This window comes from Monodelphis domestica, chromosome 2 (assembly GCF_027887165.1).
Source record: "Monodelphis domestica isolate mMonDom1 chromosome 2, mMonDom1.pri, whole genome shotgun sequence".
Lineage (NCBI taxonomy): Eukaryota > Metazoa > Chordata > Mammalia > Didelphimorphia > Didelphidae > Monodelphis > Monodelphis domestica.
The window spans coordinates 529,077,941-529,097,734 of NC_077228.1; the positions used below are offsets into that span (position 1 = coordinate 529,077,941).

The window sequence follows — 19,794 nt, forward strand, 5'->3', positions numbered from 1 at the left end:
GTTTCCTAGAGATAACCCTCTTCAGTCCTGTTCTTAACTCTGCACGCCACTCCTCTTGTTCCTAAGACCTACTTTAGTCAAAGACGCCATGGCCAGCAAGGAAAACTGGGTGATGGGGTGATCCTTCAGCTCAGCCTTGGAATGCAGGGGCTCAATACAGCAAACTTCCCCCTTGGACCCACTGAACAGACACCGGGATTCACAGGTTCTCACTCCCATCACTCGCCTGGAAAGCATCAAGGAAGAATGCAGAAGGAACACATCAAAAAGTGGTTTTTAATCTCTTTTTTAAAAAATCAATAAACGGGCAAGGGACATGAATAGGCAAATTTCAGATAAAGAAATCAAAACTATGAATAAGCACATGAAAGTGCTCTATATCTCTTATAATCAGAGAAATGCAAATCAAAACAACTCTGAGGTATCACCTCACACCTAGTAGATTGGCTAACATGAGAGCAAAGGAAAGTAATGAATGCTGGAGGGGATGTGGCAAAGTAGGGACATTAATGCATTGCTGGTGGAGTTGTGAATTGATCCAACCATTCTGGAGGGCAATTTGGAACTATGCCCAAAGGGTGATAAAAGACTGTCTTCCCTTTGATCCAGTCATAGCACTGCTGGGTTTGTACCCCAAAGAGATAATAAGGAAAAAGACTTGTACAAGAATATTCATAGCTGCGCTCTGTGGTAGCAAAAAACTGGAAAACGAGGGGATGCCCATCAGTTGAGGAATGGCTGAACAAATTGTGGTATATGTTGGTGATGGAATACTATTGTGCTCAAAGGAATAATGAACTGGAGGGATTCCATGTGAACTGGAATGACCTCCAGGAAGTGATGCAGAGCGAGAGGGGCAGAACCAGGAGAACACTGTACACAGAGAGATACACTGTGGCACAATCAAATGTAATGGACTTCTCTAGTAGTAACAATGCAATGACACAGGACAATTTGGAGGGATTTATGAGAAAGATGCTATCCATATCCATCCAGAGGAAGAACTGTGGGAGTAGAAACACAGAAGAAAAACAACTGCTTCATTACATGGGTCGATGGAAATAAGGTTGGGTATGGAGACTAAATAATCTCCCTAGTGCACACATCAACAACATGGAAATAGGTTCTGATCAAGGACACATGTAAAACCCAGTGGAATTGTGCATCAGCTATGAGAAGAGGTGGGAAAGAATATGATTCTTGTAACCAGGAAAAATGTTCTAAATTGACTAAGTAAAATTTTCAAAAACAAAATTTTTTTAAATCAATTATTGCACCCCTAGCCCTGCACCAGCTGCTATAAATGACACAAAAAGCAGAAAAGCAGTTCTTGGTCTTAAGAAGCTTATATAGTGTGATGGGAGAACCGGGCTTAGGCTAAGGACAAACAGAGAAAATCAGAGGCATGGAGTCAATGGCACTAATTTCAAGTGATCAATCAGAAAGCCTTTATGAAGCACCTACTGTGTGCCAAGCAAGGACAAAAATGAATTGTCTCTGACCCTATTTGGAGGGTTTGGCACTGGCAGCAAGGAGACTCCAAATGCCTACAAAAAACCTGGGATGGCTAAAGGGGCAGCCTGGGCCCTGGCTCCTGCCCAAATGGCAGCTCATCGGGCTCCAGGCTCACAGCAGGCCTGACTCCCCAGATCCACAGCTGTATCCACAAACACCAAAGCTGCTGAACTTCATGGCCCTTGAAGTGCTCAGGAGGCCCGAGGTGGACATCACTGCCTTGTTACTAGCCCACCCTTGCTTTGGTCTCCCTGCTCTTCCTTCTCCTCTTTACCAAAGTGGGTGAGAGGCAAGAACAAGGAGGAGGGAGCCCAAGGGATCTCCCTTTGCCTCTTGTAACAGAGCTAATCAGGCGGTACCTCCTTCAGGCCAAGGCCTCCTCACTAAGACTGGGTACTGCCCCTTCCCAATGTCTTGGGTGGGGCACCTGGGCATGGGTTAAAGGCATGTGCTGCATCAACCCCAGCCAGACAGTGAGGCAGAACTGGACTCCTGGGTTCTGATTCTGCTTTCTTCACTCACTAGTGGCCTCTCAGAGGCTCAGCATCTTATCTGCAAAATGGTGTTCTTAAGAATTGTAGCTCAAATGAGAAATGGCTGGGAAAGAGCTTTGGAAGGAAGCCTTGTAGCATGTCCTGTAAATGGGAGCTCTTGTTAGTGGGCCGAGTCAAACTGTGGCCCACCAGCTCTGACTCCTCTGTGGTGACAGGAGCCCCATCTTTCTCTGGGGCTACGCTGGCGAGTGCTAACTTACCAGCTTTGGCATTCTAAGAAGACTTGAAAAATGTACTCCAAGTAAAAGTCAAGCTTTGAAATTCAAAGATTAATCGACAGAAAATGATTTTTTAAAAATCTTCTAGCTATTATAACAAAAGGAAGAGTGAGAAAATTATTCTAATAAGCATCAAAGCATTGGTGGTTCTTTCTTAGTTCCAAGTTCCTTTACATGTACTGTAGACTCAGATCTGCTGCACAATGATGGGGGTAAGGTCACTAGATTGGAAATCAGGGGTCCCGAGTTTGAATCCCACCTTGGCCACTGAATACGTCTGGCCAGTCACTTCCCTTTTGGGGGCCTTGCTCCCTCTCCTATGGAATAAAGGGCTGGCCTAGTTGACCTCTGCCAACTTCAGACTAACGACCCTAATCCTGACACACCAGAACTCTAGAAAAAGCATCGTAACCCGTGCTGTGGCTGCCCCAAGCACACAGCTGGGGAGCATGGGCCCCAGCACTTCCCTCTGCCTCTGTAAGCCAAGAAAATCCCTCCCTCATGGACTCCTGGTGTCTGGGTTTCATTCTGCCCATTTCACAGACAGCTGCAAGGGGCCAGGATGTTTCAAAGACCATGAGAGCACGTTTACATGGTCGGGAAGGCCAAAACCAGCTGGGAATGGGGCTGGAGCTGGCATTTCATCCACTAAGAGGCTCCTGGGCCTGTTTCCATCCCAAGAGCTTTCCAGGCCTGTGTCTTATCTCGGCTTTCTACAATGTTAAGCCACGGTTAATCTTCTCATTTCATCTCGTCATGCAGTTCCCGTCTCTTACTTAAATGTCAGCTCAAACACAGAACCGCCGCTGTCGTTGCAAATGGCAAGAGTTGGGTCATCTGTAAACTGAACAGAGGGGGAACATCATTTTTCTGCCAACTTCTCAATGGGATCATTCAGGTATTACCACAGTGAGAACAACCCAGGAACCTCCTGCTAAATCATGGCATCAATCTGAGAGTTCCACACGGCCTTCAGCCTATCGTTCTTACTCTGAAAGCTCAGGCACGTGGCGAAGAAGGGCCTAGGTGCTCTGGAGAATCTCATTCTGGAGAAAACCCTGAGTCCTGACACCTCCAAAACCAGGTTTGGGAAGAGCCAGCTTAGGCAGAGAGCAAAGGACAAACCAAGTTTCATTTTATTTGGAGGACTATCCAGTTTCTCTTGATTTTCTTTTCTTTTTTCTTGAACCTTCCATCCTACAATCAATACTGTGTATTGGTTCTAAGACAGAAGAGCAGTAAGGACTGGGTGGGGGTTAAGTGACTTGTCCAGGGTCACACAGCTAGGAAATGTCCGAGGCCAGATTTGAACCCAGGGCCTCCTGTCTACAGGCCTGACTCTCAACCCTCAGAGTCATCTAGCTGTACCCTACAGTTTCTTTCTCTAAAAGTGATTCTCAGCATCTTGTGATGTTAAATACATGAGTATATCTACAGATAAGGTAACCTTTTTTATCCAGCATCAGACCATCTGAATAAAGAATTCCCAGAATCAGAGTTGGAGGGATCCTTCAGGTCACCTAGTCTAACCTGCACCTTTTTTAGAAATGCTTTGCAGGGGGCAACTAGGAGGCTCAGTGGATGGAGAGTCAGGCCCAGAGATGGGAGGTCCTGGGTTCAAATCTGGCCTCAGACACTTTCCAGCTGTGTGACCCTGGGCAAGTCACTTGACCCCCATTGCCTAGCCCTGACCACTCTTCTACCTTAGAACCAATCCACAGTATTGATTCTAAGATGGAAGGTGAGGGTCTAAAAAAAAAAGAAATGCTTTGGAGTTTTTGATGAAAATGTTCTTAAAACACACTTTCTACTTCCCGACTCAGGCATCTGATAGGTCAGGACGCATTCACGTGAGTACCGATGTGGCCAATGGGGGCCCCTCCCGCTCCCCCAGGTCATGGGGCCTTCTGCACAGCCCCAGGGGGTGGTTGGGGCCACTACAGTACAGGCGCTGACTTCCACGGTTTGGCCTCTATACCCAGAGTCCCAGAGCTCAAGTGCTGGAAGAGACCCTGAAGTCATGGAATCCACTCCAGTACCCAAAGCACAAATCATGCCCCCTTTGGAGCCTGCCAGGGGCAGGGGCTGCTTCATACACTCAGCTAACAAAGCCTTCGAAGTGCGGGCAGAGGGCTCTCTGTTTCCCTAGACCAAGTGTCGGATCGCCCACGCCTGCTGGTTCCTTTCTTCTTGCACCATCAGTGGCTCCCTGGCCCAGACACCTCTGCGAGGCTCCCCGCTAAGGCTTCTCCCTTCTGTCTGCTCTTCTTGCCCATCCTGTCTCCTCTCATTTCCCCCAAGCTTTCTGGCGTCTAGGTGACAAGCCTGGCCTTGGAGAGCTTTGGTCAGGCAGTCTGCCAGGGAGCTCCTCTGTGGGCCTGGGTCAACAGAGCTGGGGTCCTGGTCAATCTCTGGCTCTTCCCCTGCTTCCCCCCCTTCTTAGGGACCACCGAGGCCCCCGGGGAGGGGGAGATGAGGCTGTCACAGACTCCGTTTGAACGCTTAGCCCACTGGGCAGAGGCCTCTGGCTCTGAGTGAGGTTTCCCAGGCCTCCTTCAGGCGTGGCTGGTGGCGAGGGGCTGATCTCCACTGGAGGGCCCGCCTCCACGCGCTGGGCTCCTAGCTGGCTGAGGGAGGGAGAGCAGCTCCCCGGCAGATACCAGCGCCAGATGTGGGGATCACGTCCGTTACCTTGATGTGCAGGATCGCCGTGCCGGGGGGGTGGGCATCTGTAATTGATCGCAAGAGCTTCCCGCTGGCCAAGTCCCACATGGTCATCTGGAAGGCAATTCACTGCTTTCAAAAACAAATCTGCTTTTCATTGGGGTCTTGAATTACAGAGTGTTCTATAGAAATGAAACCATTTTTATCCCTGCATATTTCTATTTTTTCAATAAATCTTAGAATAAGAAAACAAATTATGATGTATTCCATATGGCTTCACAACACAGGCCGCTACGCTGAGTGCGCCATTGTGGAAAAACACAGCAGTTCAAGGCGGGGAGACCCGGGCCCAAATGTGAGCTGTGACCACAGGCAGGACTACCCATCTCTGCCTCCCCGGGCTGCTCACCCGCAGACACGGGGCCCCTCGCCGCCCCGAAGAAGAAAGGCTTGGTGAACCTGGAAGGACAAGGCTTTTGCCCTTTTTGGGGTCACGGAGCTCTCTGGTAGCAGGCTGGCGGAGCCTAGGGATGGCCACCCCGTCCTTGTCGCAGAATCACGTTCTTGAAGGCATAAAACGGCATACAGAGTATTATGAGGAAACCCGGTCATACTGACATACCGTCATTAAAATGTTTCGAAAAGATCACGGACCGGGCTAAAACCCCGGCTTCTCGAAGGAACACGAGACGCAGCATTTCCTCATGAATACTTTGTCAGACTAGAAGTGCTTTGTTAGAGGCAGCTGGTGGTTCAGGAGACAGAGAGCTGGCCCCGGAGTCAGGAAGATCTGAATTCAAATTCTGCCTCAGACATTTATGAGCCAATGACCCCGAGAAAGTTGCTTAGGCCTTATCTGCCTTAGCTGGCTCAAGGGCACGGCTGCCCTGGGCACTCAGGCTGGCCCACTCAGGGTAAGTCACGGCCCTGCCTCGTACGCCCGGCCCACCTTACCTGCCCTTTGGCAAAGCCGCAGAGAAGCCTGGAGCAGTCGTGGTTGATGCTGAGAGCAGAGATGGCCCCGTACTGGCCTCCGACGCTGGTGTTGCCCAGGCAGAGGCGGAGGGCCTGATTCTGATCTGGGGACCAGACAAGAGAAGAGAAGGTCCCCGGTCACAGAGGCCTGGAGGCTGGCTAGGGGTGGGGCAAGGCCCCCCTGTACTCTGTCCCTCCCCCCACCATATACCGCCGCAGCTGGGCCTGCCGCTTGGGCTGGAAAGGGACAGGACAAGGTTAGGTGGAGGAGGGAATGGAGTGAGGCCCGGGCCTGAGCATCCCTGGGCTCCCGAGTCAGGCCCCGCTTCGGTCCAGCAGTGACCAGGGGGAGCGCCATCACGGATCCCACAGAGGAGGAGCATCACCTCCAGGTCTGGCCATGGTCTTGTCAGGAAAGTCTTATTCCAACCCAGCAACGGGAGCCCTGGGGGAACGAGCTTTCTCCTTCCCTATTTAATTTCTGGGTCACCGTTAGTTGGGGTCTCTTTCTGGGCACTCCCAAAGCCTCATTCATTTGGACTTAACTAAGTGAGAATTTGTCACTCTGGTCAAAGGCCAGACCTTCCTATTGGCATCAACGAAGTGTGTTAAGCAAAGGAAGTGTCTGAGCCTGGGGCGGTCTCTGGGGAAGTCTTCCTGATTTTGGCCCGCTGTCCATTGTTATAATTATTAAAAACAATTAGCATTTATGTGGCATTTGAAAGTTTGCAAACTGCTTTCCAAATATTCTCTGATTTTTATCCTCACAATGACCCTGGGAAACAGGTGGCACTCTATTCATTTTACAGAGGAGGAAGAAACTGAAGTAGATAGAGGTTAAATAACTCACTCAGGGTCACACAGCTAGTAAGGGTCTGAGGTTGGATTTGAACTCAGGGCTTGTTTCTTTCTCTTCAGAGGTTGTGTGGCAGAATGAGAGATAGCTTTGGAGTCAGGAAGACCTGAATTAAAGGTCTGCCTCTGGTACATACCAGCTGTATGACCCTGGCCAAGTACCTTACATTGTCAGTGGCCTAGAAAATTCCCCAGGATTGTAAGTTAGAAATAAGTTGCCAGTTTAAATTGCTGATCTCCATCTATCATGAGAATTCCATTTTGTCAGTGTGAGGAATCACAAGCCTTGTCCCCCACCTGATATATTCCTGTTAATTCTTCTAATCCTGTCATTACAGTAAGTATCCCTGAGTCTTTCCGCAGGTCACACCTTTAAGGCCTAATTCCAATTACTCTACGTATTGGAAAGTTGTCAAACTACATGGCTTTGCTAATATTAAAGTGCAATTCCAATGTAATAGGACATTTAAGAAATTCCTTATCATTAGGAACTTGGCAAACATCCATTTCCTGATATTATATAGCTATCTATAAAGGACAGAAAATGAGGACTGCAGCTGAAACCAGGATGACTCCACGTTGCTGGGTTTGGAAAGATGTCCCCGATTTATCATGGTGGGTCCAACATGGCCCTACAGGCTCCATTCTCCCTTTTCTGCCTAAGTAGCCCAACAGCCGCAAGCCTTGCTGCCCACCCTGAGACAGCATCCTTAGGGCCTTTGGCCCTTCAGCAGATTTGCATGTAGGCTTTTCTTTTATGGGCCATCATGGCCCTCCCCCACAGAACAATGATTCTCTCGCTTTTTCTCTTTCGGCATTGATGCCTCAGTGTGTGGGACACAGTAAGAATTAAAAGATGCTTTTATGTTCACAGATTCACAAATGACCATGTTGCCACACTTTGATAAGATTGTGCTCTGTTTAACCTTCATCCATCCATCCCTTCATCCATTCCCAAGCTCCTCTTTATACTCTGTTTTTCAAAGATCCTTCATGATCAGGGCAGTAGACTGGTCAGGAAACAGGGCACTTGCGTGCCTTCTAGTTTGGGTCATTTGGACTGGGCAAGAGTCTGGGCTCATGAGAAACAGGAAGGGAGAAGATGTTCTCCCTTCAATGGCGCTTCTTTCAAGCCTTGCACTGGTCTTGTGTACAAGTGGGAATAGACCTAGCAACTAGGGTCAGAATTGTCTACCGTGCAACCAAAAGTTGCAAAGTGAATATTGGATTACTGCCACAGGTTTGGAAGAGCTCAGGGCTAGAAGGCCTTCCATCTTCACAGATCTTACCCAGTAGATGAACTTCAGACCCATCAATCCTTGATGTTTACTCCATGAAGCTTTCACTACATGGCAGGTTCCAAATATCTAGTAATGAAGGCTAGGATGTGCCAAATAAGCACAACCTTCAGAATGATAAGAACCGTGTTCCCAACTGGGGCCTTCTAAAATAAACTGGGCTAAGATCTGTGGATGCTACAAAGGAAATCATAGCAAAGTCCCCTCTTCACCTCCCCTGCCAATCTCACTTTCTTCCTGTTATAGGAAGTGGATGGAAGCTTCTGGTTCCAAAGAACACATGAGCAAAGTTGAGCAGGTTGTAGATGCCCTACTACAACTTGGCAATTCCAGCGTTCTGATAACTTGACAAAGAAGAAGAATATGAAGGGTTAAATGAAGGATAGAAAGTAAGAGAGGTCAAGGGGAAGAATATGATCAGGAGCCTGCGAAGCAAAAAGAAGACAAACGAGGAATGCCAGAGGGAAGAGAGGAAAGGAGGGGCCACCTACATTCCATGTTGGACAACCTGAAGACTCTTTCCCCAGGCTCTGTGGTTCCCAGGATGCTGGGAGCAAGTCAGCAAAGCCTCCTCCTGAACCTTGATCTTAGCTGTCCCCTTGGGCCATAATCCATGACTGGCACAGTACCCTGTAATATGTTCAGGCCCAGCTCTGCCCCTATGACCATGGGTAAGTGCATTCCCCTCTCTAGGTCTTCGCAAAGTGGAAGAGTTGGCCTAGATGTCCCCAAAGCCTGTTCCTGCTCTGAATCTAAGATGATCCCGAGGCAACCACTGTCTCTAGATCCTCAACACGTCAATGCCATGTGGCTCCATTATGCCAGTTACCTATGAATGTATCTCCAGAGGAACCGCAAATACAGAGGGAAGTGGAAAAGATTTTAATTTGGTCTAATTTCCCAGAGGCTCTAGCCAGCCATTCCTATTGTCAACCCTCTAATGAACTAAGGGATAGTTAACTTACTTTGATGTGATCTCATCCCAACTCAGGAGAGGAGGTTATGACTTTCTTGGTAAGATAGACCCAAGATGTGACAGTTCCAGGAAAAGAAACGAATGCAACAGAAGACATACTGGTTCCTGACTGGGGTGTACCATTTGAGAACGCCTGAGTGGGAAGGAGTCCCTAAGCCTTCTTGCTTAATGAAGATAAAGGGAGCACCAGGGGCAATGAGTCATTGAACTAAGTACTTTCAGGAGAAGGTTGAAATGCAAACACTGTCCCTGCTAATAAAGAATGTAGGCCCTACTGCCTTGACGAGGAAAGGTGAGGTCATCAATGGGCACCATACAGGTAGTCTGTAGCCTTCCAGATTGTCAAGGCTCCTTTCTTTTCACCTCCACACCAACCCTTCCTCTGATAGCTAAGGGCCATCACATTAAGGGCACATCCCAAATAGGACAGTATTCCATTGCCACATCTAGTGAAAACAACTTAGTAGAAAGACCATTTGAATGGGAGTCCTAGGTGCTGGCACCAACTGGCTGTGGAATCTTAGGCTAGTGAATTCATTTGGCTCAGTTTCTTCATCTATAAAATGGGGATAATACTTGTATACCCACTTCTCAGAGTGGCTGTAAGGATCAGATAGAAGAAAACCCTTTGAAAAGTATAAAGAGCTGGAGAAACATGAGATGTGAGAATAGTGAGCAAGGCATAAGGTGGCTTTATTAGATTACGTTGGTGGTTTTATTCATTGTCATGCCAATGAGAGGCAGTAGGGAATAGTGGATAGAGGTGGTCTCAGAGCCAAGAAGACATAGGTTCAAGCCTTGTCAAAGCCTGGCTGCATAACCCTAGGAAAGTTCTTCCCCTCTGAGTATTCTAGGTCAATGGGGTCAAAGTCAAATAGAAATAGATCTCTGTGGGTTTCACACAGGCTCAGAAAAGCGCAAATTATTATCTATGTTATACTGCATTTTTATTTATTTTGTTAGGCATTTCCCAATTTTCAATCTAGTTGGGATGCTAACTTGGAATTCATCGTTGGGCCTAGGTTTTGTTGCCTCTAAATCTACAGGTTATAGATAAGGTCAGGATGAGCTGCATTGGAAGGAGCTTCTTCATCCAGCAATTTCCTAGACCTGAAATACTAGGGCTAGTTCTTGTTGCTAGAATATCGATCCTAGTCATTGAGATGCTGTAGAACACTAAGACAGTCATTCAAAAGTCATCTAAACTAGGTTTTATGAAAGAGATGTTTATCTATAAAGAAATATACAGGCATATGTACATGTACATATAGCACGTATACATACATATGTATACACTCATATTTTACAACACGCGTTTCTAATTACACACAAAAAAATTACACACACACAAAAAACAACACAATGTTTCTAATTACATTTTCTTTAGGCTAATATTGTTCTTCTGCAATCCCTACCCAATTGGAAAGCAAATGGCACTACCTATTGTTTTCTGAGTAGCCCAAGAGAGCTCTGGGTAAACCCCAAAGCAGATAACACAGTCACCCAACTTCAGGTTGAATGGATGAATTATCCTCTGACTATTCTTTCCATGTCTCCAAATTCAATGATTTCTTATTCCCATCCCACATATAGAGATTTCAAAAAAACTCTCAAAAGTAAAAACATTTTCAGAACATGAGAACATGTCCTCGAACATGTTCAATCTTCCAAATTCCTACACTGCCAGCATCCATCTCTCTTCAGCTCAGTGTTTAAAGAGGGGGAAAAACAACCCCCTGTACTCTTGCTTTAGCATCTGTCTGCACTGAAGCCTCCTTCCTTGAGCATGGAAGGAAGAGGAAAAGAGGGCAGAAGTGGTCCTTGGGAAGTGCTTGAAACCTCACTACCCGCAACGTCCCACTTTTCTGGCTATGTCACTTCAAGCAGTCTAGGAAAGCCCATGCCAATCAGCTGAGGATGGCTTGATAGCTTTTAAAATCACAGAGGCGCCTGAGAGCTACACAGGTTGGCGCATTTACCCCAGGTCACCTCCCATGGGTCCTCACCATGGGCAGCCTACTCTCCCCTAGCCCAGCCCAGCCCAGCAGCAATAGCTCTTCTGTCAGACTCCATGGTGTGGGTCTCCATTCCCTTAGAGTGCTCTACCAGGCCAAAAGAAAGAGAGGAAGCCATGCAGGCCACATGCACAATGCACAGTCACTGTACCTTTTCCTTTTTCGGTCCATGGGGAAAAGAAGGAGAAAGAAAGAAAAGCAAGAAATCAATTTCAAAGTCCATTATGATGGTTTGTCCGGTTAACTAGAGGTCCAGTGAGTAAGAAGCCTGGGTGGTGGGGACATTACCAGAGCCCTCATGGTCAACTAGTTTTTCTAGCCTTCTAAGCATTTTGGTTGAAAAGTGAGAGAATACACAAATATTCTTGCTGACATGGGAAGGAGAGGCATGTTCAAATGAGAAACACAGAAATGAGTTACAAGAGAAGAAAGCTCATGGACTAAGGGGACTGATCCCCAAAGCAAACTGTCCAAAGGCCAGCTTTTATGAGTCCCTGCCCCAAAGTAAACCTTGAGTATGCTACATATGCCGTCTGCCCTGGAATCCCAGAAAAGAAGGGGGCCTATATCCACATTTCAGAAATTGCTACTTATCTGTTGTTTTCTTGTCTATAGATAATGCATTTTCTCTCTTTAAAATGATTACTACTAATGAAGTCATCTGGATTTCAAAGAGAAGCTACATGATGCTTAGATAATTAGAATTTGACATTTGATGCTCTGTCTCATGATTATCAATGAAAAGGTTAACTGTAATCCCAGCAGGCTTTAAGAAGCACTGACTCTTCCCAGCAAATCAACAGACTAGAATTTCTTCGAGGGCCTTCAATTGGATTTTTAATTCATTTGACAAGACCTCATTAGCCAAACATTTAAATTTTACAGTAACTGATGAGTTGGATTTATTAAATTTCACCATTATAAATTACAGCCAGAATATATTAACATGCTCTCCTAAAACATTCCAATTGGTATAATTTGTTTTTCTTGAGGGCCTAGAATAGAAGGTTAACATTATGAATGTCATCATCCTTTGGACTAGTGAACGATATATGAAACCTTCTTGGCCCTAAAGGAAATTAGCCAGTAGGCATCAAGACCCAGAGGACTAAGAGATGTATACATATAATGAGCTATTCTTAATCCCATCAAGCAAGAAATTCTGTGAGAACTTGGATTTGTGATTAGCGTGTGGGTATGATAAGCCTGTGTTCAATGGCCAAACGGCCAAAGAAGGCAGAAAGAGCATACACTGGGGTACAAGAAACTAAGAACAGCTAAGATGAATGAAGATAAAATTGTCTCTAAATTGCAGTTTTCTGGCAGATGAAAATGTAGCAGAGATGAGGCCATGTGGTGGTACAGTGGAAAGAGGGAGGCACTGGGTTGGATGTGTGGCTTCATCATGAGGCCATTGGTGGGGGCCTCATATCTCTGAGTCCCTGTTTCCTCATCATCTGTAAAATAGGGGGTGAGGATGCTGGCATTGCCCAACAGCTGCTTGGATAAAAGCTCTCTGGAGGCAGAAAGATGCCTTAACAAATGGCATTTCATGAGACATCTTTAATAAATTGTAGCTAGACCCCACTAGAAAATTGTGGAACCCCAATGTAACAATTGGCTTATTAGTGATTTCTTAATATTTTTACAGTGCTACCTATAGACCCTCTTGATGTTGTTTCCTCTAATCTCATGCCTTTGCAGAATCAACTAATGACAGTAGGAAGAAGGACCCTATGGTTATTTCCATTTTTTAAATCTTCAATCCCTGTCTCCTCTATTTGGGGGCCTGTGATTTCTGCATCTCTGAACTCCTTCCAAGTCCTTTTTGCTTTCCATCTGCCATACTTCCATTACAAAAAACAATGAGGGTCAATGTTCTACCTTATAAATGCAGGCTCCCATATCAACTGTAGAGAGTATTTAAAATCACTTTTTACATGAGTATTTTTTGCAAAAGCAACATGAAGGAAGGGAAGGTCATCTGTTGACAGGGGCAGTGGGAAACAACTGCCCCACATTCCTGGGACCAAAAAGGTGAAAGCGAAACCTTCGTGACCACTGGAGGAGGGTGACTCAAAAGTGTGGTAAAGTCAGCAGAGAGAGGAACCCTGAGCTATATGACTGTTCTGTAATCCCCAGATCAAACACACCTATGTCCATTCCATTTAAGAGAGATTGTGGGAGTCATGGAGAGTCCCTGAGGATACACCCACAAAGATCATCAGGAAAACATGGCCTGCTGGTAGATAGTCAATACTGAGTGTTCAAAGCAAAAATGCATGAAACAGCACTGAAGGCTATCCTCAAACATCAAGGAGTCCTGCCAGCCTCCCTCTCCATCTAGGAAGAATACAACATTCTCCAGCTAGAGGCAATCACGACAGGCACAAAGAAAACTCACAGCATTAAAGATGGTGAAATCCATGGAGGAAGGGAAGAAACCTTTTATCCTGGAGATTTTTAGGAACTAGGCTCCACATTACTCTAAACAAAGTGGGAAAAGTCTTCCTGGAGGGAAAGGGACTGACTGAGGGGAAACAAGCCTCAGCCACTGGTGTCCTCAGTACACACAGCTGCCCACATGGCTAGAGAGCCAAGAGTTTGAGGAGGGTATTGCATTCATTCCTTCAGTTATTTATTTTTTTACAGATCAGGAAAATGAGGCTTAGAGAAGTGACAGGACTTGCCCATGGTCACAAAGCTGATGCTAGACAGCAGAGGCAGGATTTAGAACCATCCACGGCTGGTACTCTATCCAGCAGGCCACCCAGCTTCTGCCATTTGAAGCTCCTTTTTAGTCTAACACTCCAGGTGAACAGATTGCAGGTTTAGACCCATAAGACATGTTAGAGGTCTGTTGGTCCAATTCCCTTATTTTATAGTTGTGGAAACTGAGGGCCCAGAGAGGTTAAATTACTTCCCCAAAGTCACACAGGCAGATGGAACAGGGCCAGGATCTGAACCCAAAGCCTCTGACTTCAAATCCACTGGACCACACTGAAAGATATGAGAGGCACCAGAGTGACAGCATGGAGTGAAAATGAGCTTGTGGCCCAGCTTATGTCTGCTGAATGAAGCAAATGCCGATTTCCTTCCAAGTCTTCCTAACTTGTTCCAGCAAATCACATCTAACACATAAATGACTAGAAGACAGCATGAGCACTCAAATCAGGCCTCCACATTTTAAGGAACCCCAAAGGGTTAAATGAGTTTACCAAAGATTAAGGCCAATCCATGGGATGTCCCCACTGCGATCAAACTGGATACAGCCTGGGAACAAGAAGAAAAGGGGAGGTGATTGTCAGGGCAAAGGACTGACTGTGTGTACCCCTTCTCCTGGCTCTCCTCCCCACCCCACCCAGTCAGCCCAGGAAGGGACTGTACCTCTCTGTCCTGGCTTGCAAATAGCCCCTGCTTAACTGGCAGCAACACCAGGTTTAGGGAACAAGCAGCTTATCTGCTGCCTTCCCTCCAAAAGAGTTTGAAGAACAACCAGGCTGAGGGATCAAACACAGGACAGCCAATTCTCCTTCTAGAGAGGCACAGACAGAATCTCAGGCTCAGGATCCAGCAGTGGCCTGGCCTGCAGCCCCAGGAGGTACATAGTCAGCCTTGTACAAGCGGAGAGAGGGAGGTAACATCAAGCAGCCCCATCTTCCTTGGGCTGTTCCTGGGACCGACAGAAGCCAAGGTCATTCTCTCACTAAGTGGCTGACAGTAAAAAAGTCATCAGGACATTAGGAGAGAAAGATGAGGGCAGAGGGCAGGGACGTGCTCCCCCCAACTCCCTGCTCACTAGCCAATGCGCAAGGACACTGATGGACCCCAGAGCTGTTTGGTCCTTGCCCAGGGAAAGTGGAGGAGAAGCAGCATGACTGGACAGCAGCTTTTCTTTTAAAGAAGTGGGAGAGTAGGGCCAAGTTAGAAAATCATTACTCCTCCTTTCAAATGAGAACTGAACCATGGCAAGGGAGAAATCTACTGATGATGGAAACCAGTCAGTGAGGCCTACTGTCTCCAAAACGCAGACATTACAAACATTAACAATTAGAAAAACAAAGGACGTAAATTAATTTGGTTCTAATTCATTAGGAAAAAAGTGTACACTTACTATTGCAGTGGGCAAGCCAGCATCGACTTTATCCTAAATAGGGGTAAAGAAGACAGAGATAAACATTACAGGTGTGTACCACCATGCCCGCCAAAAGTAATGTTTTCAAATACACAGGAATACAAAGGCAAATAATTTTGCTTAAATATTCTTATAGAGATATATTTTTTTAATTGCTGGAGGCTGGAGCAAAGATTGCAGAGTTGAGGCAGTAACTCAGCTAAACTTTCCCAACATTTCCCTTCAAACAACTTTAAAATAACACCACAAATCAAATTCTGGAGTGACAGAGCTAATAAAAGATCAAGGTGAGATATTTTTCCAGTCAAAACAACTTTGGAAGTTAGAAGGAGAGGTTTGTGTCAGCAGGTGGGAGTCAGCAGAGTACATGCAATGGCAACAGAATTGCAACAGACCTTGGAAAAGGCTGTGACAGTGGTAGCTTCTCCCAAAGACAATGAAGGGGTCAAACAACTGCTCAGAAAGAAACTATAGGGATCCTCTGATGGCACCAGGTGTAAAACCCTGTTGTGGTGCCCATACAATTCCAGGACAAAAAGGAGCACTAACATATGCAGCTGCAGAAGACTAGGGCCCTTCCTAGGTAAAGACCAGAACTCAGACCAGGAGAGTAGTGACTATACCTCTTCTCAGATTACACCACCTTGGAAGCATTGAAACTTGTAGACCCCCAGAACCAGCTCTGAAAAGAGAAGCACGAAAAAGCCTGAAGCTTGGGAGGGTGCCCCCACACTCAAGTGAGCAGAAACTTTAACATAAAGTTAAAGGTCAAGAAATGGCCTAGAAAAATGAGTAAACAACAAAAAAGGCCTGACTATAAAAATCTACTATGCTGACAGGGAAGATCAAGATATAAACTCAGACAAAGACAACAGAATTGGCCAAATAGTAAAAGAGGCATAAAAATCACTGAAGAAAAGAGCTCTTTTTAAAAAAAGAATTGGCCAAATGTAAAGAGTTACAAAATCTCACTAATGAAAATAATTCCTTAATGACTAGAATTGGGCAAGAGGAAGTTAATGACTCCTTGAAACATTAAGAAATAATAAAATAAACTCAAAAGAATGAAGAAAAATAAAAGAAAATGTGAAATAACTACTTGGAAAAATAACTATCCTGGAAAATAGAACAAGGAAAGATCATTTAAGACTACCTGAAAGCCATCATAAAAAAAAAATGAGCCTAGGCATTATATTTCAAGAATTTATCAAGAAAAACTGTGCTGATATCCTAGAACTAGAGGCTAAAATAGAAACTGAAAGAATCCACCAATCCAAAAACCCCCAAAAGAAAATTCTCAAGAATATTATGACCAAATTTCAGAGTCCCCAAGTCAAGGAAAAAATGTTGCAAGCAGGGAGAAACAATTCAGATTAGCATGGAGCCACAGTCAGGATCAAATAAGATCAATCAAAAGAGTGAGGAATATGATATTTCAGAAGTCAAAGAAACTAAGAGTAGTCTACCCAGCAAGACTGAGTATAATCCTTCACAGGAAAAAAAATGGATAAGTAATGAAGTAGAGGGCTCTCGAGCATTCCAAACCAAAACCAAAAACAAAAACAAAAACAAAACCTAGAACTGAATAAACACTTGAACATAAGATTCAAAAGAAGTATAAAAAGGTAAACATGAAAGAGAAATCATGAAAAATGATACATTTAGCTCCTAAGAATAGTATTCTTATTAGGGCAGTTAAAAAGAAATATACATAGACAGAGGGCATGGTTATGAGATGACTATAAGATAACCTCAGAGGAAAAATTAATGAATGAGAAAGAGGGATATATTGGGAGAAGAGAGAGGGGGAAAGAAGAATTGTGAAAATCATCTCACATAAAAGAGATACTCAAGGAGCTTTGATAGTGGAAGAGAAAATGGGGCAGTGTGGTAACACTTGAACTTTACTGTCACTAGAATTAGTTCAAATAAGGAATAACATACACACACAGTTGGGTATAAAAATCTATCTTATCCAACAAGGAAATAGGAGAGAAAGGGGATAAGTGAAGGAAAGGAGGGGAGAGGGCTGATAGAAAGGAGAATAGATTAAGGGAAGTAGTAGTCAGATGCAAAACAGACTTCTGAGGAGGGACAGGGTTAAAAGAAAGAGAAAGAAGGATTAACAAGATAAAAATTAGGATGAAGGGAAACACACAATCAGTACTTATAGTTGTGAATTTGAATGGGATGAACTCATCCATAAAACAGAAGCAGATAACAGAATGGACTAGAAACCAGAATCCAACAATATGTTGTCTACAAAAACCACATTTGAAACAGAGACACATACACAGAGCAAAAATAAGGGGCTGGAGTACAATTTACTGTGCGTTAGATAATCTTAAAAAAAAAAAGAAAGGAAAACAAATAGGTGGCAAACAGGATATCAGACAAAGCAAAAGATCTAAAAGAGATAAGCAGGGGAACTACATTTTGCTAAAAAGGTATCATAGACAATGAAGTAACTTTAATACTAAACAAATATGTACCAAATTGTTCCTAAAGGAAAAGTTAAATGAGTTATTGGATGAAATAGACAGTAAAACCAATCTACTAAGGGATCTCAAATTTCTCTTCTCATAATTAGATAAATCTAACCAAACAAGAAAGAAGTTAAGGAGGTAGAATCTCAGAAAAGTTAGATATGGAGCAGCTAGGTGGCTCAGTGGATGGAGAGTCAGGTCTAGAGATGGGAGTTGTTGGCTTCAAATCTGTCCTCAGATACTTTCTAGCTGTGTTAATCCTGGGAAAGTCATTTAACCCCAACTGCTTAACCCTTATCTCTCTTCTGCTTTGCAACTGGAACTTAGCACTGATTCCAAGACAGAAGGTAAAAGTTAAAAAAAAAAAGGAAAGAGAAATTAGGTATGATAGATTTCTGAAGAAAACTGAATGGGAATAAAAAGTATTATACATTTTTTCAACTGTATCTGGCATCTTCACAAAAAATGACCATTTATTAGGACATAAAAACTTCACAAGCAAATGCAAAAAGCAGAAATATTAAATTCATCCTTTGCAGACCATAATACAATAAAAATTATATTCAATAAAGAGCTGTGGAAACATAGATTAAAAATATATAGAAACTAAATAATCTATCCTAAAGAATGAGTGGGTCAAAGAACAAATAATAGAAACAATTTAATTAAAGAGAATGACAGTGAGACAATATACCAAAATTTATGGGATACAACCAAAGCAATACTTAGGAGAAAAGGCAGATCTACAAAAGTAGCATTCACAAATCCCCAAACAAGCCAAGAATGCTACCAGCCTGCATGTATTCTGTGGTTGTTCACTGAGCCTGGAGGCCCCATGAAGTCTTGTTTTGTAATTTCATGACTATTGTTAACTTGTAAATAACACAGAAACTAGGTCCAATATTCGGCCGCCAAACAAAGCCCATCACCAAGATCAAATGGGGCCTACACCCTGGGAACTCTGGGGACGTATCCCTGTGGGAGAAGGCACCACGTTGTATGACAGCTCTAAAGAGGGACAGAGCTTGGGGTCTTTTATACCCTCTGGAGAAACTTGGTATAGCAAGCTTGCATAGAAAAACTGCAAGCAGGCTGCAAAGAGGCCTGTAGCCAGCCTCAGGAGTATCAGGGAGTAGTCAACTATATCAATTACAAAGGAAAGGGTCAAACTAAGAGGTGGGCTTCCTGAAAGAACTTTTAACATAATAAGAGAAGCTTCTAAAACAAATAAAAGCACTCAGCATTTTTACTAAGTCCACAGATCCCACCCACACTAGGATTCCCAAACAGTTTTAAAGTCTATAGTTCAAACCAAAACAAGTATGCCTAGTAAAGAGGGTTTCTTAAAAAGGCAGAGGTAAAATTGAGGCATCCAAATTTCACGTTGACACTATCAACCTGGTTGAAACCACTACCAAAAACCTCAGTCCACCAAAGGGAAAAAAATGCAATGAACCTTACATGTAATGCAGCTATCCTACGGAAAGAAGAGTGAAAGGCTTTTCCACATGGGTGAGACAATGAATGTTGGAGAGAAGGCTGAGCTATTCCATATTAGATCAAAGCAGAAAAAATGACAATGGTGAAAAGAAAACTGATACCTCTGAACAATAAAGGAACTATGAGACAGTGCTTGGCAGTCCTTGAGGAGTTCATGTCCCCTGGCTCCTATGAGCCTTATCCTGGGCTCCTACCTGAACAGGCAGATATAAGTGCCCAACTGCCATGGTGATCTTTGAAAAATCACACCAAGTAGGAATAGTCTGGTAGGGCTACAGAAGGGCAAAGATGATTTTGATTTTATTATTACAAAATTCTGATTTATATTTATTTTAAAAGATCACCTTAATTTTTTTAGTAGATCCTTCCCCCTTATACCTGTTCAGGAAGCCATTCTTTTTATTATTTTTTTTAACACATTTTATTTTCCCAGTTATATGCAACAACAATTTTTAACATACTTTTACTGAAATTATAAGATCCAAATTATCTTCTCTCCCTGCTTTCAGAGATAGCAAGCAATTTGATCTGGATTATACATGGGTTATCAAATCCAACCTTTTTAGCAAAGAATAAAAAACAAAGAGTCAAAGAGCAGATCAA

General features: G+C 44.2%; 1 protein-coding gene across 3 annotated transcripts in view; it reads right to left on the reverse strand.

Annotated features, from left to right (window-relative positions):
• Window positions 1-19,794, reverse strand: part of VPS8 (VPS8 subunit of CORVET complex) — a 175,298-nt gene that overhangs the window by 137,915 nt on the left and 17,589 nt on the right. For all 3 annotated transcript variants that reach the window (XM_056819884.1, XM_056819883.1, XM_056819882.1), the window contains exons 6-11: window positions 15,185-15,217; window positions 14,289-14,343; window positions 5,906-6,030; window positions 4,979-5,065; window positions 3,064-3,131; window positions 73-226 (exon numbers count right to left, since the gene is read on the reverse strand). In XM_056819884.1, coding sequence (XP_056675862.1) covers window positions 73-226; window positions 3,064-3,131; window positions 4,979-5,065; window positions 5,906-6,030; window positions 14,289-14,343; window positions 15,185-15,217 — 522 coding nt within the window. The remainder of the gene's footprint in view (window positions 1-72; window positions 227-3,063; window positions 3,132-4,978; window positions 5,066-5,905; window positions 6,031-14,288; window positions 14,344-15,184; window positions 15,218-19,794) is intronic.